The sequence below is a fragment of the Phaethon lepturus genome, unplaced genomic scaffold (assembly GCF_000687285.1).
Source record: "Phaethon lepturus isolate BGI_N335 unplaced genomic scaffold, ASM68728v1 scaffold5654, whole genome shotgun sequence".
NCBI lineage: Eukaryota > Metazoa > Chordata > Aves > Phaethontiformes > Phaethontidae > Phaethon > Phaethon lepturus.
In genome coordinates this window covers 32,263-56,169 of record NW_010533882.1, presented here as the reverse complement: position 1 = coordinate 56,169, position 23,907 = coordinate 32,263, and the positions used below count along the sequence as shown (strand labels likewise).

Genomic DNA, 23,907 nt, shown 5'->3' with positions numbered 1-23,907 from the left:
AGTACATTCTCCAGAAATGCTCTTTAAACTGATCTTTAAAGTTCAGGCATAAACTGACATACTGAAACTTTCTCCCACTAGTTCCTTTATTGTAATTCTGGTGTGCTCCAACATGCTCTGGCTGCAGTTTTGCTGAGCGCCCATATTGCTCCCGCAGTGCAGCTTTAGCTGAAAGGGGTGGATTTACCAGCAGGTTCCTACTTACAGGTTAAGTTAATCCACATCCTTTCGACTGAAACAAGTCAGAGTAAGCACAGGAGTCCTTATGCTGCTGTTATCTGAAGGAGCTGTAGTTCGGGAGGCAAATGAGTAACTGGATCTAGACTGTTGGCACGGGCTTTGCACAGCTGGAGCAGAGTCTTGGCTATAATTTAGTTACTTATTTTGTACTTTATTCATTAAAAAGGAAGATTAGTTTTCTTTCTTTTCTTTTATGTAATTCTTTCTAGAATTACATTATAAACCTTAAAATTGTAGAACTCTTTCTAGCTGTTTACATAATTGGAGATTTTAAGATAAATTGTTGTATTTGGACCTTCCTCAGAACAACTTGAATAACCAGTAAGAGACTTTCAGGACCAGGTCCTTAGCTGAGATAATGGTTTTAGCTGGGCAGATGATCATGTAAAGCTGAGAGAGTTTACAGAAGCTGTGAAGCCCTTCACTTGACTGTGTTGCCTTCATTGTTTGTTTGGTGGTGAGATGCAGTTCAGGGATTCACACCCATTGTAGAGGCCTCACAAATAGTGGCTTTTATGTCCAAGTTTCTTCTCAGTTCTTCAGGCTCCATGACCTGGGCAGGTACCTCTGCCCAAGGCCAGGGTTTCAGCTGATCCTGCAATACCAGTAAAAAACAAGGGGGAAGTCCTCCCAGCCATGCCTTCGTGCTTCTCTTTGTGCCAGTACTGATAGTCTGTTAACCTCAGACTGCTTTAACTTACTAATGCAGCAAAACAGCAGGCTTTCCGAGGCAGACATGCTCACCGAAGGGCTCCGTGATGTCAGAGCTGGCACGAGGATGTGTGGGATGCATGACAAAGCTGTATGGGGAAAGGGAGGAGGAACGGGAAGGGGAGAGCAAGACGCAGTCTGGTAGCAGCAAGTCATCATGTTAGCTCCCCTGCCCAGAGAGCTGCATCCTTGATCTTGCTCTCATCTGTCAAGCTGCAGAAGTTTGCACATTAAATGTGTGGAATGTCTTGCAATGATGGAATAGAGGGGGCTCTAAAATTGCAAAATATTGTTTTAGCTATTCCCCTGAAATATGTGTCACCTTAGTACAGTAGTCTCTTAGTAAGCAATAGGAAAGAGGGAGGCAGAAAAATTTAAATGCATTTCTTCAAGTAGGGCTGAGTGTAAATTTAAGGAAAATATAAACACAGTAAAAGCTACATTTTTAAGCTGTTTCACTTACAATAATATATGGGACTGGTAACACAAAGAAAAGTGCATTAAATACAAATGATGGCATTTTTGTTGCCTGAGTCTAGGCTACTTCAATATCAATGAAGAGAGTTAAATGTTTCTATTGGATCATGCATCTGATCCTGAAAGAGAGGTCTGAAAAAGAGAAAAGAATTATGCTCTTGAATACCTGTGGTTTTTTTACTGAGTTAGGAGGCAGCTGGACAGCCAGTTACTTAGCCTAGATGACGAGCTTTTCAATGGCTGTAATATACTAAGATAAATCTGTCCTGTTGTTATAACTTTTGTTATTGTACATGAAGTTAATATCTCTTTTTTTGTTGTTTTCTTTACTTGGTTGTATGTAAGTGAAATTATATATACAAAGAAAACAGTCCATAAGAAAAAATTAAATGCTTGTTATTTAATAGCAGGTAAGAAGACTTACGGCAATGTCAAAACATTTTTTAAATTTAGAACTGAATAAGTTTAGAAGGCTTTTACAGCTAATATGTGGTAGGAATGCATTAATTCAACAGCTAAAATAAGCATTCAGAAAGTCTAGTTGCACTTTTTACTACTTAAACATCATTTTAAAGCAAATTTTAAAAAGAATTTTCAACTGGGTATGTACAGCCTTTACAGCCTTCAACTGTACTGTTGGAGTCAGTTACAGACATACCAGATAGAGTTTGCATTTTCTTCAGAGCAGGAAGAAATAGTCTGGATTTCTTGTGTTGTATTAAGCTGTCCAAAACATACTTTTAAGAGTCTCATTTGTAGAAAATAGGTCATAGCTGAAGCAATTGCTATGAAGAAAGTGAAAAAATATTTTGAAGAAAAAGAACTTGAACTCTGAAAGTATGAACTAGGAAGATGCACACCATCAAAAACTCCAGCTAAAATACTGGACAAAATTACTAGGACGGTGAATTAAATTATTAGGAAAATGACAACTTCATGACACAAAAGCCTGTTTAACACCTCTCTCTCTTAAGGTCTGACCATGCATTCCTTGCCCAGCAAAGCTTTGCTGTTGTGAGTAATGAAAGCTTAGAGTGTTCCAGGAGCTAAGACACAGAATGTTTTTTGCTGATTGTTTGCCATATTTTGCTGCTGAAAACTAATAGAAAATCAAGTGTCCTTAGCTTTTGCTTTCTAATATTCACCTGAATAGAAAAAGTGCATAGCAATTGCTAAGAACTACTTTTTCACTATTGCAGACAATACCTATTCCTTATAAGTTAGAGTATGTTCTGTTTGTGGTATAGAGCATTAAAAGCACATGTTAAAAATATATAATGCTTCTCAATTTTACCTTTTCAGCTCTTGGCCTTTCTTCAAGGATTATTTACATTTTACCATGAAGGGTATGAATTGGCTCAGGAGTTTGCACCATACAAGCAGCAACTACAGTTCAATTTGCAGAACGTAAGGATGATTTGTATTTACACCATTTTGTTTGCTAATTTAATTTCAGGATATTAAAGTAGACTTGTAGCACTTTATTGGAACTCTAAATCTCGCAATGTTTTAGTAAGATGAAATTAAATTAATATATGAATAAGTAAAAGTTATTTTTGGTAAGGTTAATGTAATTAAGATTCCTGTCAAAAATAACTTTGGAAAAAATAGTCTTCAGATAGTCAATTTGTGATTTCCAAGTCAAAATTTTGGGAGCGAGAACCAGAAAAGCAGGACAGCAGCCAAGTTTTGATCAGCAAACACAGTAGTCCAGATAGGTTTAAACATGTGTAAGTGCTTTCTTGAGAGTGGGGCCTGTCTTCTGGAGTAAGTGGGTATCCCAAAACTGCTCCAATTGGTATAGAATGATGCAGTTTGTTTCTTTAAGATCACAGATTGCCACAAAAAGCTTGTCCTGCGCTCTGCTAGCTTCCCACTGTATTTAAAGTATACTGGGGAAGCAGTTCTTTGGCTGTGCTCTGGAGCATCAAAGAGATGGTGAGGCCTTCTTCCATGGTGAGCAGCTCTCACAAGCATTAAGTTCCATCAAAAGAAAGGATCAGTTATTTATGTAGTTACGCTCAACTGAGCAGATGGATCTTTTGCTGTGTACCGGTCTGAATTTGGTGGTAAGAGCCAGATGAGATTAACTGTGCCCAAAAATTCCATAGCTTTCAGAAATAACAAAAATGCATTGAGTCAACATAATTTTCCACTCATCATAACTGCTGTATACAAGCATATATTTATTTCACTGTGTAATTCAGATGTTACACTTCCAGGGCATACAAGTAAGTAGATACACAGCATCTTTATACCTGATTTGCATTAGAACCACTATCATTTGCTTTTAAGTCAAAAAGTGAAGTTCAACATCTTAATATTGGGCTAGACCTACATTTTTCTTGACAAGTAACATCAAAGTACAGAACAAATAAAAAAAAAAAGTGAAGGAGTTCTATCATTTGCTCCAAATGCTGTATCTTTGGGGTGACTTCATCTCTTTTCCGTTTCATTCCTGCAATAAAAGATATTCACCCAGCAGTAATTTTTGTAGCTCCACTACAGTCAAAGAAGCTACAACAGTTTAGAAGATCTGACATCAGCTTTTGTGGATAGTGCCTTGGCCAGTGAACTTAGGAAATATGAAACAGGTCTGGGAGTACAAGAGCACCTTACTATGCTCAACTGTTTTTCCCTGTGGAAAATAAAACACTGACATTTTCCCTGTTGCATCTTGCTATTAGAGAGGCATATGTTGGCTCAAACTTGGAAGATGGCATTGCCTTAGCACTGATAATGTAGATCTACATTCTTAGGCGTACTGCACTCTTCCAGGTTTTGCTGCAGTTAAACATGTACAGCACACCTCCATAGCCCCCTCCCCTTTTATGTCTGTTGTTCATATGTAGGTATAGATGTCATTTAAAACGCTGCTTAGGGAAATAAGGCAAAACCTCCTAGATGATTAACCTTTTCCTTTTGGTTCGAAATGCAGATGTCCTCTGTCTGTAGAGCATCTCAGCCTTCTCCTTTAAAATTATGTATTTGCTACTTTCGGTTTGCTACTAAGACTCTTCCAGATAAAGGCACAAGGGGTCAGTGTTGTTGCACAGCACAGCTTCAGTGAAAGGGTGAAAATGTGGTTTAGTCCGGAGATTTATTTACTTTAATATGGCAAGTTCTGAGAGGAGCATGAGCCCACAGCACAGACCAAAACTGGCATTGTAAGTCAGAATATGTTAGTATCTTCTATGCGCATATCTATAGAAACAGAATTATTAAAGGATTTTTTAAATTTCAATGTTAATTAAGAAATAGTTAAATGTAATCTCTTCTCAAATATTATATAAGTACAACTTGAAGTTGTAAATAGACTACAGAGGTAGAGGGAGATGTAAAGTTAGACAGAAGGAACAATATATTATGATATTATTTTTTACTATATTTATATATCAAAGAAACACGTACATGAAGATATAATGGGATACACTACATCATTCACCGCTGTCACACAGAAGTTTGAATTCTGGCTCCAGATCTAGATCCACAGCTTCCTTTTGCCAGCTGGGCTATCTACTGACTTTTCATTCAGACCATCAACCGACCTCAGATGGTATGGAAAGACAAGCTGAGGACAGTGTCCAAGGAAAATTGTGTTCAACCTTTCTGTTGTAGCTGTCAAAAGTATTCCTCTCCATTGCATTGTGTGTTAAGGTCTGGGAGAAGAGCTGATCTGAACTGCTGTTTCTGTTCTTAAAATTGTCCTATTGGATAGAGCAGGAGCAGTAGCAGACATAGGAGTAGCAGAGAGTGGCAGACCAACAGGTCTTAACAAGTCACCATGTCCTAACATGACCTGTTGCCACTTTTACTGTTTCAGCTGGCCAGTGGTGTACTTTGTATGTCCATTTGGCTTTGTTTTCTGTAATTTGTTTCAAACTCTTGGCTGCTTAAAAGTAGTAATTAAAAACTTAGTAGACAAACAGAGATAAGTTCTCAAAATAGAGACATTCCCCCCTTTAATAGCATGTCCCTCTTGAAGGTCTCACAGTGACCTCTGTCAACTTTGGTCTGAACTGATAACTTCACTCTAAGGATATAATCTGAAGAGTTCAGAGAAGAATTTTGCCTCCCTCTATAATAATAATGTTTATCTTCAAGAAGAAGATTTAACATGTGTATTATTATACTACTATGCAACTCCATGAATGGCCCACAAAAAGGGGAAAGTATTCACCAGTGTATAAAGTCCTGAGAGTATCTTTCTGACTAGTCAGGATTAGAGTCCATAAGACTTTGCAGAAACATTACAAAAATCTTTATTCTATTCTATGACCTGTAGGAACAAAGTGTTCAACATATGGTATATTAGTAGCACCCTGTCAAACCTCTGGCAGCTCATAATAATTATCCTCTACTATACCGTGCTAGGTGTGTGGAGGGAAACCCTGGCACCACTGAATTCAATAGGAAAAAATGCCCATTTACATGCATATAGATACTAACAAATATGAATAACCCATCTTTGTACCTAATTGCTTCCTTGGCCAGATGCCTGGTTACACACACGATATTTAGGACAGACACAGTCCTTGCATGCTTTTGGCATAGTTCTGCCCCTTGTAACCTGTTTCTTACTTAGTATATTTATGTTATCCTTAACTATGGTGTTTGCATAACCCTGTCAAAAAAATGTTCGTGGCAGTGCTGGTAACCTGACGATTCCGGGTATCAGCAGCTGTGGTAGTACTGCAGAGATGGATACACAGTACATTTGTCTCTTCCACGTGTGGAGAGACCACAGCTGTATGGAGAAATTAACCTGGCATTAACCCAAACTCATGTTTTCTGCACTGTACTTCAAGTGGTTCAGTGGGACTTACTCCAGGCTTGGTGCTATGCTATCAGCAACTTCTTGTTCAGCCTGCCTTCTGTCTATGTATCCTAGAGTACACGGAGAGAAATCCTGCATCTGTTTGCTAAATACTGTGTGAGCATACCTAAAGATAGGAAAATACCTCCTTTCTGAGGTTAGTGACTTGCAGAAAGAGGAATGTTACTATTCTCAACTATGTTTTCTTTACACTTGTGTGCTTAAGTGGAATTCTTCATTACTCTGTTATTCCTAGGTTTCTAGAGCAATAGAGAGTAGTATTCTTCATTGCTTTTTTTTTTCCCCTTTTATGTCTCTAGCAAATGCTTCTGTTTATCTGCAATACAGTCTCATTGGCATTATTAGTGATTAGTTCTTCATTGTTTTTTAGTACTTGCAGGAGATAATGTGGGTTTTTGTTTGTTTCTTTTTTCTGGGTACTAGACCCGGAATAACTTTGAAAGCACTAGGCAGGAAGTGGAGAGACTCATGCAAAGAATGAAATCAGCCAACCAGGATTACAGACCACCAAGCCAATGGACAATGGAAGGCTATCTGTATGTGCAGGAGAAACGTGAGTAAAACGGATGTACCTTTTAATTTGAAAAGCACAGCAACAAATGCAAGGACACACAATACCTTTGTGTTTGAATGTCTCCAGACTTCATCTGTGCTTGCTTTCCAAGTGATTGAGAGGTTTGAAAGAAAAATAAGTGTTTAACTTTTCAAAAAGCACTCAGAGTCACTACAGTCAGATGGAATGGTGATCAAAACACTTGTAAGCAACTGAACTCCTGCTCCTTGGGTCCTTGTGGGTAGGTCCCTGCTATTGGCCACCCCAGTGGCTGACTGGTAGCAAGGTCTGCTCTGGCTGGCTGCCCTACACCTTGCTGCAGAAGCTGCAAGCTCCCAGCATTCTGTTTTGGTTCTGTCTGCCAAACCTTGCTGTCTCCTGTACTTTCTCCGCCTGAACAGGACCCCCCATAGTTCACCCAGCAGGAGCAACTTCCACCTGTACCAGGGATCTCCACTGACCCAGCCACCTTAAGAGTAAATGCACATGATGGAAAACAAAGGTGTAAGAAGAAGAAAAGTCACCTAAATACAGTCTGTCAACTTCAAAATAGCTGCAAATCTATCCTATGTTTTATTCACTTCATGAGACATGACAATGAAGTGATGAACTAAATGAAGGAATAGAACTGAAGTTGTCATAAGTGTCTGAAACTACTTGGAAGAGCCTAGCAATACATCATGTTATGAATGAAAACAGAACCAGGAAATATGTGAAAAGTCAAATGAGAGAATTCAAAACCATATGTCACCTGAAGTGTCAGCTGCCACTGTTTTACAGTCTAACCAGTACAGAAAACCAAGCCCAAACTAGCTGCATTACACAGGATCATGCAAAATCCTCATCTTTCTATTTGCTGTGGAATCAGCCTAACCCTAGAAAAGTATATAGCAATGTTTTGAGATAGTGTGTACATGCTTGTGCAAGTTTGATGTTCATGCAAAAATTACAAAATAGAACTTTGCACCTAATTTCTCAATCTAAAAATAAATAGAAGGCATCTGGATATACAATCTCCATGTCAGACTTGACCTCAGACAGCCTCAGTTTTGAAGATATCTTCTTTTAGATAATAACTCAAGAGACTACATGGAGTTATAGATAATTGGTTTTCCAAATAACATAATGAAATTAATCTTTATTCCACATGTGAGCTAAAAGAAAGAAGCCTCAATGCTTATCATAGTTAACCTCCGCCACTTTTACCCTCAGTAGCACTGAAAGTTTTAAGAAGACCCTTTATGTTTTAATTGAGTAATGGTGATAAAAGAAACCAGTGTTAAGTGGAAATTACACTGAGCCCTGCTAATGGGGGAGGGAGAAAAGGAGTGAAGCATTGGGCACATTCTGTGCTTTATTAAACAGAGAGAGGCCAACTTGACATCCTCTTACTGAAAAGAAATTCGTTCATTAGTTTATTCTGGAGTAAGAGTAACAGGGTCTGTAACCTCTGTCAGTGGGGAAGGTACTAGTTGTGTATTTCCTTGTCATGCAGGTTTACTTTCCTACAACCATCATTCCATAGGCTTGTGTCAAATTTTGGGCAATTGGGTTAAATACTTGCTATTCTTGAGAGTAAAACTAAATCCCGTATATATTTATTAGTGTTATGCGTAATAGTAAATAGTGGGTTTTTTAAAATGTCAGGAGGCCATAAATTGTTTTTATTCAGATGGATGGTCAGAGTAACAGGCCTGAAGTTGCAATGTAGGTTTCTGGCCACAATTTTTATTGAAAAACAGGTGACTTTTAAACTCATCTAAAACAGCTTTGAGAGTGTTCATCCTTCTTATATATGCTAAAAGAGTTAATGAAATGCCATCAGAGGAAAAATTGCTTTAACATTATTATAGATTTTGTTTTGCTAAGTGAAAGTAAGTTACAATATAAGAACAGAACAGCTAATTTCTGAGGCTGGATACCCAGTTGACTTGCCAATTCATGACATTACTTTCCTGCAAAATACAGGCAATGGGAGAACTTTCTCCGAGTTGCCGTTACAGATGATATAAATTTCCACATCTCCCTTTGTGGATTGCCAGACATCTGACTTACATGACTGATGCAGCCTCCCGTATATCCACCACCTTTGTGGAAGGCTACCTTTAGAAGGCAAAGTCATTGTATCTATACCAAACTACTAGGTTTGGTTTTAACACCTTCCATTTTTAATTAACTGTTTACATTTTTTTTAAAAGCAAACACAAAATCCCTAAAATACTTCTTTTTTTTAAACTCTGAGTACTTTCATTTTAAAAAGAATTAAAAGGTCCAGATATACTTTGTACTTTGAAAAATCAGTATAATTTTTTTTCCTCTTTAGTAACTTCCATTGAAATGAATTGGAAAATCACATGTGGGTTGAAAGTATCATCTAGTCGTTTCCTATTCTGACTTTGCACAGTAGTTAAAATACTGCATTATATATATGTATTTTACTTTGGCTCCTACATCTGTGATAGCTCTGCAGAGAGGGACCGTGTTTGAAGCATAATGCTGTCCAAGAGGAAAGAAACACTTTTCTTTCTTGGTACCTCTTCACACACAGCCATTGTGTTTGCTATCTGCGACTGAGTACCCAGAAGCTCTGTCAATGCTAGTAAAATAAATGGGGCTGTACTCTGCCAGGGAGACTAGCTTGCACAGACTATTACACCATCTATGCTAAATTTCCCATCCTCAAAAATCAAGCAGCTTTGTCCAAGTTCTCTACTAGCTATGTGTTACCTAGCGAGCGTTGGTGCTGCCGGCACTGTTTGTTAACTGGTGCAGTTATAGCCATAATGTTGTGGCCCAAGGGGGAGCAGTCACACTGCAAAAACCTGAATTATCCTGTCCTCTGCAGTGCACTACCCCTCCAGACGTATCTGTAAGAATCTTGGGAGCTTATCTTGTTCTCTGTGCTATAGTAAACTTTTTTTTTTCCCCAGAAAATTCTGAGATATCTTAGTTGTACTTCTAGGATGTGGAGAGAATTATGGAAATGGTAGGAGGATTTACTATGTGTCCTCACAGCAAAGAACACATTATAAGTACCTGTATGTAAGCTAGGTTAGCGGCTGAAGTTTAAAATGCCATTGAGCTTAAGCTCAAGAGGGTTTTGTATTTAGATCAGTGAATAAAGGTTCACAACAATGCCTGAGCAAAGCTTGAGGTAATCCAGGAGTGAAAACATCTTTCTGCATCAGAAAACCTATACCTTGTAGTAGGATTAAGTAGTAGTGTGGTGTGACCTCTCCAGGATAAGGCATACATCCACTTATTTGGAGATCACTGTGGATTTCATGTATGGCTATCTAAATCAAAGACTAGTAAATCCATAAGTACATTATACTTTGGTCTTGTGAGTGTGTGCAATTGTCAGTTTGTGGACTTTGTCAGTTGTGCGCCACTGTTACAGCCACCTCTTCCCCAGCAGACCCCCTCCCAAGGCATAAAAGGCCATCATTTCCTGCTGAAGGCGCCACCTCTGCCATCCAGCATTTTAACCCTCATCTCTAAACCACTGTTGTTTTAGAGTTCACTCTTCCTTTCCTTCCTTTCCTTTTGCATAATGAAATCACCCTCCAGTGTTCAACTACACAAGATTAAATCTTTCTCTGACCCAGTACCATTTTACCCATTCCCTTAAGGTAAGAGGTAGAAGAATAGAGTTCCTATGATACTACCAAAAGCATTTTTTACCTTTGACAAGAACTCTGAAAGTAAAGGGAAATGTACTCTGACTTCAGGACTTTGTCCAATTTTCTGGATCTAATACCAGACTTCAAGGTTTCCCTCAGAGAAAGCATGTAATACTGAATCCTAGTGCTTCACTTGGGTTGATAAAATCTTCAACTGTATTTCCTAGGCAGAAAAATACTCAGGATCTTGCCTGTCTCCTGCTTGTCTACCCTAGTAAAGTGCTGTTACCTATCAGGTTGCCAAAGAAAATCAGTCTGCTGGAATTTTGTTGAGCAACCTCAGCAAGCTGCAATATTTGAAAATTGTACCTGAACAACATGTTCAAACTAAAAAATGGTGGAGTTTTTGATTTTGTAGGCTACATGTGGATGCTGTTATGTTTCATTTCTCTACTCTATGTAACTCCAACTAAAATAGTGATAAAATGCCAAAATAATTATTTTTGATACTATCTTTCTTTAATCTAGGACCTCTTGGATTTACATGGGTAAAACATTACTGCACTTACGATAAAGGAACAAAAACATTTACAATGAGTACAGCTGAAACAAAATCTGGTGGAAAAGTGGTGAGTTGCATGTGCATGAACACACATATGAACTGTATATTCCATTTTTTACATTAAGCATTCAGGAACTGTTAAAAGAAAAAAATGTGGTGAAGAAAGTATAAGGCTGTTTTCATACATGAAGGAATGCGTGTTTTATATAGCATAGATAAATATTTAAATAAAAATATTTCTTTTATAACATATATAAGCCACATAGTTAATAACTTCTCTAATGTGGTGGTTGCAAATGCATAGGAAATCAATCATATTTGCACAGAATCATAGAATGGATGAGATTTGGAAGGGAGCTCTGGAGGTCATCTAGTTTAATCTCCATGCTCAATGTAGGCTCAACCAGAGCAAGTCAGCAAGGCTTGTGTCCAGTCAGGTTTTAGATACCTCCAAGGATGGAGACTCCGCAACCTCTGTGGGCAACCTGTTTCAGCATTTGGCTCGTAGAAAAGCTTTTTCGTAAGTTCGGATGAAATTACCTGTATTTCAGTTTGTGCCCATTGCCTATTTCCCTTTCACTGGGCACCAGTGAGAAGAATTTGACTCCTTTTTTGCTCTTTCCCATCAGGTATTCATAGATAAATTACTGATATGATCCCCCTTCTCCAGGCTGAATATTACCAGCTCTCTCAGCCTCTCCTCATATGACAGATGCTCCATGTCCGTAATCACCTTGGTAGCCCTTAGCTGGACTCGCTTCAGTACATCACATTCTCTCTCTTGTGCTGGGGAGCCCAGCACTGGACACAGCACTCCAGATGTGTCTTACCGGTGCTGAACAGACCGGGAGGATCACCTCCACTGACCTGCTCTCAGTGCTCTGCCTGATGCAGCACAGGGGGCTATTGGCCTTCTTTGGCAAGGGCACATTGCTGGCTCCTGGTCAACTTGGTGCCCACCAGGACTTGCAGGTCCTTTTCTGCCAAGCTGTTTTCCATCCTGTCAGCCCCAGCCTGTCCTGGTGCCTGGGTTTGTTCCTATTCATGCGTAACAGTGCTGACCCCTTGGGCATAGCACTAGTGACTGGCTGCAGCTGGACTTCTGCTGTGAGCTCAGCAGTTCAGCCAGTTTTCAGTCCACCTCACCATCTGCTTATCTAGCCTGTACTTCACCAGTTTGTCTATGTGACTATATAGACTGTGTCTATGTGAGAATGTAGTAGGAAGCATCCTACTGTAGTAGGACGCAGTGTCGAAAGCCTGGTTAAAGTTGAGATAAACAATATCCTTTGTTTTTCCATCATTCACTGAGCCATCCATCACATTGTAGAGGGCTATCAAGTTGATCCTGCATGATCTCCCATTCATTAAATCCATGCTGACTACTTCCAGTCACCTTTCTCTCCCTAATATGTTTGGAAATGCTTTCCAGGATCCCTTCACAGGGATCACGGTGATGCAGACTGATCTGTAGTCCCCTGTAGGACAAGAGGAAATGGCCTGAAGTTGCACCAGGAGTGGTTTAGATTGGGTATTAGGAAAAATTTCTTCATCTGAAGGGTTGTAGAGCATTGGAACAGGCTGCCCAGGGAAGTGGTTGAGTCACCATCCCTGGAGGTATTTAAAAGACACATAGATGTGCCACTTAGGGGCATGGTTTAGTGGTGGCCTTGGCAGCGTTAGATTAATGGTTGGACTCAATGATCTTAAAGGTCTTTTCCAATCTATATGACTCCATGATTCTATGATTCTATATTCTTCTCCTTACTCTTCTTGAAGACAGGAGTGACATTTGCTTTCTCCCATTCCTCAGGAACTCCCCTGATTGCATCAGCCTTTCCAACATTATAGGGAGTGACCTCACAATGATGGTGGCCAGAACTAGGAGTTAGTCAGCTATATTCTTTAGAAATCTTTTTATCTACATGTAAGAGTTGACAGAATTATATGATATTTGTTCTAACGTGTGACATGTTATATATGCAGACGTTTGTAAAGTTTTCAATTTAGGGAGTTTTCTGGAGTACAATGATTAAATAACAAACGTGACAGAAAGCTATTAACTGTAGTCTTATTTTATATACAGAGAAGTTATTTTATATGTTCCTAAATAATTTTAATGCCCATGTTAAGGCATGTTCTTTGGACTGTTCATACAGTTAAATTTAAGATACAAAGCCAAGGTATATCAGCATACTGCCTGTGCTAATTTTGTTTTGTTTTGTTTTATAGAATGGCCTTGTCACAAGCTCACCAGAAATATTCAAGCTAAAATCTTGCATCAGGAGAAAGACAGATTCAATTGACAAACGTTTCTGTTTTGATATTGAAGTATTTGAGAGGTTTGATTTTTTTTCATTGTGTTAACAAATTGAAAATAGTTAAAAATAGAAGCACTTGCAACCAATATATAATAATTACTCCTGTAACAGGAACATGTATTTCTCAGTATGCTTGTATCCAGACAAACTAGGCTTTCAAGACTTAGTACTTATTTGTTCAAACCTGTTTTCCTAACAAAATTCACTACACTGCATATGTGTTGTCTTACCTACATTACCTTTGCCTGCAGATACAAGATGGATTCTTACGGAACCTGTAGCACAACTGACTACCCTCTTTTAGGAAGAGTTCATAAATATTTTTATAGATTCTTACTAAGAGGCATATTCTGTATCAGTTTCTTATTTCTTTCAGAAATGTATGATAGCACCTCATTCTTCTTTTTTGAAAATTACTTCTACAATATTTTTTTTTTCATTTATTCCTGGATATTACAATTATATAAGATAGATGAAAACAGCTTGTCTGTATTTTAAGTGTATGTACACATTACTTCTTAAAAGTTTTTTTTTCAAGCTTGGAAATTAAGAGAAATATTGAATTAATTTTTCCCCTTAAAATATGATAAATAGACTGACTTTTGTAATCATTCTCTGAAGAAATATTTTATGACTGTTGCTGTCATTTTAAATTCCTTTCAGAACTGTTGTATTTACATGATGATTTTGGGCTACTTTGGTACTTTCAAATATAATACATTATTATACACAGTACATTATTATACACAATACAAAATGTTTTCTAAACCTGAGTGTGTTCAGGTATAAGAAAGAGAAATTTGATATGAACAAATGTTGTGGCTAATTGGTCTCTTGAAAGCTCCTAAGCTTGAATTGACAGGTTGAGTTTGAAATTGGTAGTTGTTTCTTTCTAAGTAGAATTGCATTTATTGCAAAATATGGCCAATTACTGTGGCAGTACCACTGTAATGTACTCACAAGTGAGTGTTGTCCTTTCTCTCTGCTAGAACTTCCGCAGTTCAACAAAACTGCATAGAACAATTAGTTCTATCTGCAGTTCCTCACGTTCTCACCAAAGACATAGTTACAGGCACTTTTTACATACTGTTTATTCCTTTTGGACATTTTGATTGATTACAAATGGGTATGGCCTATAAGTTAAAGGCATTCTGTGAACTTGGACAGGAGATTGAAAAGGGAGTAGAATACAAAGTTACTTGGTCATTACTGTAAGGATGTAATTTTCACAGGCTGATAGAAAGTTCACTTTTCTGATGGATTTGGTATTTAGGAGGGAAGTAGTGAATTTTTTTGCAAGTCAGCAGAGGCGATAAATAGACAACAAAATACCTAGAAATATTTGGTGGGAGTTCATATACAAGGGCAACATTAATACCTTCTGAATGTCATGTTGGTAAAACATGGGTTTGCTCTAAGAAAGAGAAGATGCAGTGGCTGTTACTGATGTCACTAATGACTAAGAATGTGAGCGAGTTCATATAAACACAGTGCTGCAATACTGTGTGGTAATGATTACATTGGGACTAATTTTAAATTCAAGATTTAATGTAATTTCCTTGGATTAAAATGTTGGACATCACTTGCAAAATACAGAAATCTTTACAAGTAATTGACATTAGTAAAAGATAAGTTTCTTTCGTAACATGAGGGTATGACTTTTCATCATGAAAAAACTCTTTTTAAAAACGTGCAGCTACACCAGTCTTCAAAATTTTGTTGCAAGATTTTATGGGGAACTTCTGTCTCCAAACACCTTATCCCACAGAGCTAATTCTCTCCTTGCATTATTATATGCAACATTATATGAAGCATTATATGAAATATTATCTCATTAAAACATTGGAAAACCGTGCAGACTTATGTGCGAATCTCATTCACTGAAGAACCATGTTAACTGGAAGAAACACTTGTGAACAACTAATGGAGAACACACACTGTGAGTCCTTCTAATTGACATAATTGATTACAAATTTACGTAGGTGTTTTTCACACCTTCATTCAGCTCAGACTTCTTTTAAAAACTATTCTAGAGGTTACACCGTCTGATTTGTATTGGAGCGATATAAAACGGTAACATCAAAAAATGTGTTTCACCTTGAATGTAATTTTAATTTCTGAGAAATTACCAACTATTTCAGTAACTAGAGAGGAAGTTAGTTCAAAATGTATTGAAATTGGTTTGGGCTTTTTTTTTTTTTTCCTCAAGAAAACTAGTATTTGGAGATGATAGTGTTAGATATTTGACTATTAAAACATGCTATACTATGACTGAAAACTTGGCCAACAGATTATATCAGAAACACAGAGCTAAAAGCAGATATCTCTAAGCTTGAAGTAAAATGACACTCAGAAATTTCTGTTCTTTCTGTACATGCTGTCCAAGGGGCTGTAAGTATAAATGCAATTTTCCAACTGAAATATTAAGCAGTAGTCACAACAGAAAGAAGGGAAAAAAAAGTCTGTTTCTATTTCTGAAGTATTTTTGAGAGGAAGATTTCTAGGTAAGAATCTGTGGGTAGATGGTAAGATGGAATATTAAAACATAAGTAAATTTAGACTTTTAAGAAAAGAGAAAAACAATTATACATCTTAATCTGGATTAACTGTATCTTTTTACACTTGTGATAGTAGATAGAAAACAAAATACTCAACTTGCCGTTTTAGGTAAAAGGGCAGGGCCTGCTCCTCGAATGGTTTGGTGTACGTGTGTGAACACACATTTTGATATTTTGTTTGTCCAGTTGCTTTCTTGCATGCTTTTTAAAAACAAGGTGACAATGTAGGCCTTTTGGAGGAGGTAGGAGGGGATGGTGGTTTTTTGGTTATTTTTATAGTGGAAGATGAATACCTAGTAAAAACTGTGGTGTCCTTTATTTGTGAACCTGCCATAGAAAAATCACAGTTTTGGACAGTCTGTTGAGAGTTTTGAGCAGAGATACACTACACTGGTGTGGAAGCAGGACTTTTTAAAATGGGCTGTCTCTTGGGCCTTCTATGTTGGCAAATCAGTGAATTCATTTCAAAGCATTTCTTAAAGAGCTCATTTGCCTATGATCACAAATAGAGACTAATTCCTTGTATTTACACATTTTTTCATATCATTCCAGGAACAAAGATTGAAATTGGTTCCCTCACCACTTCACTAGTTCCCATGACTCTTTCCTATGCAATATCAAAGCTTCATCAACAGAGAGGATATGCCACTTTTTTAACTTCTGTTGTAGCGGTTAGAGCACAGCCAGCAGAAATAACAGCAGTTTTTTGAATCCTCTCAAATAAAAAATTCCTGCACCATGACCAGTACTCAGCTCAATTGGCTTTACATCTCCATACTTGAGATACTATCTCAAAGCCCACTTTTTAGGCAACCATTTTAGGGCATATTTCTTTTGACCGACTTTGGATATCTATTTTGGGTTTTAATGACTTTTAGATTAAATGTACCTATTCTCTTCATTTGCTATGAAAGGAATGTAGATAACCAGATCAGGCATAGACATATTTAGTCAAATTGAGGTGATGTATCTTGCCCTTAAGTTTTCCACCCTAAGCATCTCCCCACTGAAAAATGGGTTGTATTGGAATCCATTTGCAGGTCTATAACTCATCTTGGAATACAGATGTGCCTAATACTTACTAGAGGCTTGTAGCACTTAGGACTAGGCATCCAAAAGTACATATTGCAGTACCAAACTTTTAAAAAAACAGACCTGTTTTTAAATCTAGCTCAACTTTATTGTGTTATGTCAGAAGCCATCAACTTTCTTAACTTCTTTCTGTCTTTTATGTATTCACTTCATGTCAATATGTGTTTGGATTCTGACTTTGGATACTGTTTGAGAAAAAGAAATTAGTAACTTCAGTATATGTGTGTTTTTGACAGACCAGGAATCATCACTCTGCAAGCTTTTTCAGAATCCAACCGAAAACTTTGGCTCGAAGCTATGGATGGAAAGGAACCGGTAAGGATATTTTTTCATTTCCTTTTTACAGTTTTGTGGCACATGTATTTAAGAAAGAAGCTAGTATACATTTCAGATAGCCTGTTACTGTACAGGCAAATACAGTTCTGTTCTTCGTGAGACACTATTGGAAACATACAGTGAAGGTAGGTACAAAGTAGAAAAGCAGAACTATTAGTGAATTTAAGCCTTTATTTATATATTATTCACAGACAATCACAGAATGGTAGGTGTTGGATGGGACCTCTGAAGATCATCTGGTCCAACCCCCCTGCCAAGGCAGGATCACCCAGGGCAGGTTGCACAGGAACGCGTCCAGTCGGGTTTTGAAGGTCTCCAGAGAAGGAGACTCCACAACCTTCCTGGGCAGCCTGTTCCAGTGCTCCGTCACCCTCACAGTAAAGAAGTTTTTCCTCATGTTGAGGTGAAACTTCCTGTGACGCAGTTTATGCCCATTGCCCCTCGTCCTATCACTGGGCACTGCTGAAAAGAGACTGGCTCCATCCTCCTGACAGCCACCCTTCAGATATCTATAGACATTGATAAGGTCCCCTCCCAGACTGCTCTTCTCCAGACTAAACAGCCCCAGGTCTCTTAGCCTTTCCTCGTACGAGAGATGTTCCAGTCCTTTAATCATCCTCACAGCCCTCCGCTTGACTCTCTCCAAAAGTTCCTTGTCTCTCTTGAACTGCAGAGCCCAGAACCGGACACAATACTCCAGATAAGGCCTCACCAGCGCAGAGCAGAGGGGGAAGAAAACCTCTCTTGACCTGCTGGTCACACTCTTCTCTGTGTGGCCCTCTTGGCCACCAAGGCACATTGCTGTCCCATGGATAATTTATTGTCTACCAGGACTCCAAGGTCCTTCTCCATGGAGCTGCTTTCCAGCAGGTCAACCCCTAACCTGTACTGGTGCATGGGGTTGTTCCTGCCCTGGTGCAGAACTCTACACTTGTCCTTGCTCAATTTCATGAGGTTCCCCTCCGCCCAACTCTCCAGTCTGTCCAGGTCCCGTTGAATGGCAGCACAGCCTCCTGGTGTATCAGCCACTCCTCCCAGTTTTGTATCATCAGCAAACTTGATGAGGACACGTTCCAACCCTTCATCTAGGTCATTGATGAAGATGTTGAACAAAACCAGACCCAGTACTGATCCCTGGGGAAAACCACTAGCTGTAGGCCTTATTTTATTTTAGGATATTTAATGTTTAAGTAATATGCTAGCATATTGTCTAATAGGATTCATGGTTCAGGTAACATTTGGGAAGTGGTAGTTTTTACACTGGTAAAGAAAAACTAGCTTTTGGGCAGCATCATGGAGTAAGCAATTAGCACCGTCTTGAAAGGCACCGCAGAGAGCATAAAAATGTGTTGAAAGCTACTGAGACAGGCTTGTCTGAGATTTCTTCCCACTATTAATATGCTCTTAAATAGTCACTGAATGAGGGTGATGCCAGACCTGTGTCCAAGGGGAAAAAAATGGTTGATCAGTTTTATGAGATAGATTAGTGTTTTTACAAGCTTCTTGCTTGACTGAAACAGTACAGAAATTGGATCCGTAGTACTGAAATTTTAACCCATTTGGAGTCTGCAAATCTGACTTACAACACATTTTAGGTGCCTATAAATTTAATGCTATTAAATCCCTAGTCAATCCATAATCTCAAGGCTGGCCTGAATAGATTTCTAGGACACATCCCACTGGCCCTCTGCCTTCTCCCCAGAGGTGAAGGTGATCAGCTTTGTAAAATTGCAAACACAACCAAAACAGTGGGTCGTTGCCCTCTCCACCTGCTCAGATCCTAGCACAGGGCTGTTAACCTGGGTGAGTGCTGCGGGTGTAAACATCAAGGGGAGGTGGAAGGCAAGGTTGGCTTTCCCCTAGCAGCAAGCTAATACACAGCATGTTGCAGCTAGCTTAAAAAATACCAACAAACCTGGCAATAAAGCACTTAAAGCACAAACACTGACCTCTTGCCCTTTTTTTTACAGATCTACACACTGCCAGCCATTATTAGCAAGAAGGAAGAAAGTAAGCTTTTTATTTATGTAGAGTTACCAAATATAGCTAGATTTCTTTAATGTCCTGGTTTCTAGATGTGTGTGTGTGAGAGAGATTAATTACTTTACATTTTCTTTCTATTGCTATGAAATAACTGTTTGTTGGATTACATGATTGGGTTATACAAAAACATATACTAAGCTATGTAAATTGTGAGAAAGCCTTCAACTTTTGTGTAACTATCAAACATAAATTAGAAGAAAAATTCATTGGCTCCAAAGCTACAATATATTTAATAAATCTCTAAAAGAGACTCTGCATACCTAAATGTAAATATATTCCAGTGTGTTGAAATAATATCCCTATACAGAATCATAGAGTCATTTAGGTTGGAAAAGACCTTTAAGATCATCAAATCCAACTGTAAACCTAACACTGCCAAGTCCCACTAAACCATGTCCCTAAGCACAACATCTTTTAAATACCTCCAGGGATGGTGACTCAACCACTTCCCTGGGCAGCCTGTACCAATGCTTGAACAACCTTTTCAGTGAAGAAGTTTTTCCTAATACCCAGTCTAAACCTCCCCTGGCACAACTTGAGGCCATTTCCTCTCATTCTACCGCTAGTTACTTGGGAGAAGAGACCAACACCCACCTCACCACAACCCCCTTTCAGGTAATTGTAGAGACCACTAAGGTCTCCCCTGAGCCTCCTTTTCTCCCGGCTAAACAACCCATTTCCTCAGCCGCTTCTCATAAGACTTGTTCTCCAGATCCCTCACCAGTTTTGTGGCCCTTCGCTGGACATGCTGCAGCACCTCAACAACCTTCTTGTAGTGAGGGGCCCAAAACTGAACACAGGATTCAAGGTGCGGCCTCACCAGTGCCAAGTCCAGGGGCACAATCACTTCCCTACTCCTGCTGGCCACACTACTCCTGATACAGGCCAGGACGCTGTTGGCCTTCTTGGCCACCTGGGCACACTGCTGGCTCATGTTCAGCCGGCTGTCAACCAGCACCCCCAGGTCCCTTTCCGCCAGGCAGCTCTCCAGCCACTCCTCCCCAAGCCTGGAGCGTTGCATGGGGTTGTTGTGACCCAAGTCCAGGACCTGGCACTTGGCCTTGTTCAATGTCTTATAGCTGGCCTCGGCCCATCACATCTTTGTGATTTTAGGTGTATATGCATCTATTATACATACACTGAGTAATAAAACAAGTATATTTAAAGATACTATGAGATTTATGTGTATAATTGTATTAACATTATATTAACACATATGTCTTATTACCAGAAATATGTAAAAATAATTTAAATATATGTGTGGGTATACGTCTCTCGGAGAGAGCAAGCAACGTGTCAGATATGAACATACATCTTCATAGGAGGTATATTTGAGATTCTGGAAATCTAAAATTTAAGCCACTATGTTTTTTATGTGATGGTGTTTATTTTAATGGTGATAAAAATGCTGCTATAAGATCTTTATTTAGCTAGTTAGAGCACTGAGCATTGAAGATACAAAAATTAATGAGAAATACTTTCACTTCAAATAAGCTCATTAATTGAAGTCAATAACAAAGATTGTTTTCCTGTGTAACCATTTTATAAGTGTTTATGTGCATGTGCAAGGAACAAAGAATGTCATTATACTAAAACCAATGAATATATTCTGTTCGTAATGTACGGTAATCTCCTTTTCAAGCTACAAGCTTTCAGCTGTATGCATATAGGGGCTACTGATTTCTGAGAAAGACAGTAGAATATTCTGCTCCTACTCATATAGTAATGATTAAAAAGTTGGATTTTGAGTGCTAAGGATGTATCTACAAGAATGCTATTACAGAGTAGGTATCATAATCTCATGGATAGATGTGTATCAGTCCTTCTTGACTAACACGTGAATGTAGCTAAACACGGAGATTTTGTATACTGATGTTAGAAAAGAATTACCTTTTTTCTTCTTTTTATAGTGTTCTTAAATGAAGCAGGTTTCAACTTTGTGAGGAAATGTATTCATGCTGTAGAAACAAGAGGTGTGTATTAAATCACAAATTATGTATTAGATTATTATGAGCATTTTTATCAAATATTACTTTGATTAATTCTGCATGTTTTACAGCTGTGCTTTGGTATGTGTCCATCATTTGGTTTGTGCTTTTTGCATTTTATCTCATGCTTTACACTTAAAACTGTTGCCACATGTTCCAACAACTGTTCTTAACATATCATTTAAGTAGGTCTTTTAAACATTTTCTGTAATTTCATGTTACTTAGCTTAGTACAGAGTTGCACACATCTTTAGTCTTTAATCTGTGTGCACCGAATTGTGCTTTCTCATCGTAAAACTGTTAGGGAGCCTCAGCTCCCAACTTTGGTTTCTGGCATGAAACCTGAAGACCAACAGGTGGCATGAATACTCTCTGCTGGAACATCTTTTTTGCAGAGCGTAACTCCTGTCATTTTATTCACTCATTTTGTGCATGGTTTACCCATTTTTTAAATGTTTAGAAACTCATTTTTAGTAGTGGGAATGTACAAAAAGAAAATAATAGTCACTTGCCCGATGAGATGACATCTTGCAACTCACAGCACGTTTTTAATTAACCCCTTTCAAATGAAGATTTGTGGCTATATCATCTTCCACAAAAAGAGATAACCTTTTCGTGGCCACGCCCTGAACCACCAGTATGCAACTCTCTTCTAATCCAGAAGCTGTCTGGTCTCTCTGTGCAACATTGAGCTTAACATGATTTCAGTTTCTCAGGTGACAATGTTATGTAGCTTTTGAAACACTGCTGACTCAGAGCTTGCATTTTTTTTCTGGGGGAAATAAAATGGAGGGGGTTAGAAAAAAACACCTAAGTTATCTAAGTGACATGAGACTTTGGAATGTTGTTTTCAAAGGAAAAGTGGACAATTTTTAAATGGTAAGACCTGAAGTGGAGAGAAGACTTTTAAATCCTGCTGATTTTAAAAGGCAGTTAAAAACAATAAAATTATCATAACTGCAATCCTGAAATACTGTGTTGTGAATGTCACACTTCAAACATTTTTTATTAGTATCTGTGCTATTAAAAAAAACCTAACAGTTGAAACTTCTGGGTAAATTGGGACTTCACTGTCTCTATTTTGCATGGGCATCCATGCATAACATAAATTCTCAGCTGCAGTGTTGCAACAGTATACAGTATGTGTTTTTATTTTGGGTACAATCATTATTTCTCCTATAAACGTCAGTCAGTTCTTAACTGGAAGAGATGATGGTCTAAGCAAATACAGATGCGTAGTAATTCCACTGAAGTCTAGCTAACTTGTTAACATGTAATGTGTTTTAAGACTGCTTTTGGGTGTTATTTTTCACTTTTCACAGCCATCTTGTTTGCTGTTGTGGGTCATTTCTGTGCAAAAGGGTTGTTGTATAGTGCATAAATTCTCAGCTGCAGTGTTGCAACAGTATACAGTATGTGTTTTTATTTTGGGTACAATCATTATTTCTCCTATAAACGTCAGTCAGTTCTTAACTGGAAGAGATGATGGTCTAAGCAAATACAGATGCGTAGTAATTCCACTGAAGTCTAGCTAACTTGTTAACATGTAATGTGTTTTAAGACTGCTTTTGGGTGTTATTTTTCACTTTTCACAGCCATCTTGTTGTTTGCTGTTATGGGTCATTTCTGTGCAAAAGGGTTGTTATATAGTGCAGTGATTCAGTGGAATGCATTTATTAACATCCCAGAAGAGAATTCAGTAGGTCAAAGCAGTACTCAAGAATGTAATTGTACAATTTTCAATAAATACATTTAGATGGTTTGAAAACATACACCAAGGTTCCATCAGCATGTTTTGGAATAACCATATTTTCATTATTTTCAATGTGCTTGTTTTCCCACTGTAGGTATTACAATCCTGGGACTGTACAGAATAGGTGGTGTAAACTCTAAGGTGCAAAAGCTGATGAATACCATATTTTGTAAGTATCTGAAGTGAACCTTTGTCAGTGTGCGGCATGTGTGCTGTGGTCCCTTTTGCCTTAACTGCTGTGCTCAGAAGATCGTGTCATAGTATTTACAATTTTGTACATGCAATTACTTAAATTTAGTTTCCAGTCTTAAAATGAGTGATCCATCTAACTAGTTTCTTGTGTGCATTAGTATTCAATTTCTGCGTGCAATCATTGATGAACATGAGCAAATTACTGATAAAATGCATTTCTTCTTTTAGCTTTAAAGTTCTATTTATCGGTATCTGTTTGGCATATTTCAGAAGTGGTCCGAAGCTTAGTTCGGTAACACAGCATAACTGTTAAATAAACAGTTGGTTTAGTCTTTCACTTTCCATGCTAATTTGGTGCTCTGATGCCTGCGAATGTCTAAGCCAAATACGTTAGTAATTCTCTGTTGATTAAGGTTTACTTTACACTTTGATACAGTGCTTATAGTTAATGTTTACAGGTACTAAATATGAGTGCTGAATTCATTTTTATTAATACTTTGGCAGAGATTAAAAGATTTAAATTTATCAGATTGGTAGTTAATCTGGCTAGTAAGTAATCACATGAGCTAAATGACTAATCTATTAGCTTTTCTAGTTAGTGTGTTAGTCAATCTATAACAC

The 23,907-nt window shown here is 38.2% G+C and overlaps 1 protein-coding gene across 1 annotated transcript in view; it reads left to right on the top strand.

Annotated features, from left to right (window-relative positions):
- Window positions 1-23,907, top strand: part of ARHGAP42 (Rho GTPase activating protein 42) — a gene marked incomplete at its 5' end in the record, with an annotated part of 78,721 nt that overhangs the window by 28,110 nt on the left and 26,704 nt on the right. Inside the window, 8 exons of the mRNA XM_010285338.1 lie at window positions 2,731-2,835; window positions 6,689-6,818; window positions 10,970-11,070; window positions 13,236-13,345; window positions 17,211-17,289; window positions 19,281-19,320; window positions 21,264-21,326; window positions 23,189-23,263. Of these exons, the coding sequence (XP_010283640.1) occupies window positions 2,731-2,835; window positions 6,689-6,818; window positions 10,970-11,070; window positions 13,236-13,345; window positions 17,211-17,289; window positions 19,281-19,320; window positions 21,264-21,326; window positions 23,189-23,263 (703 nt within the window). The remainder of the gene's footprint in view (window positions 1-2,730; window positions 2,836-6,688; window positions 6,819-10,969; window positions 11,071-13,235; window positions 13,346-17,210; window positions 17,290-19,280; window positions 19,321-21,263; window positions 21,327-23,188; window positions 23,264-23,907) is intronic.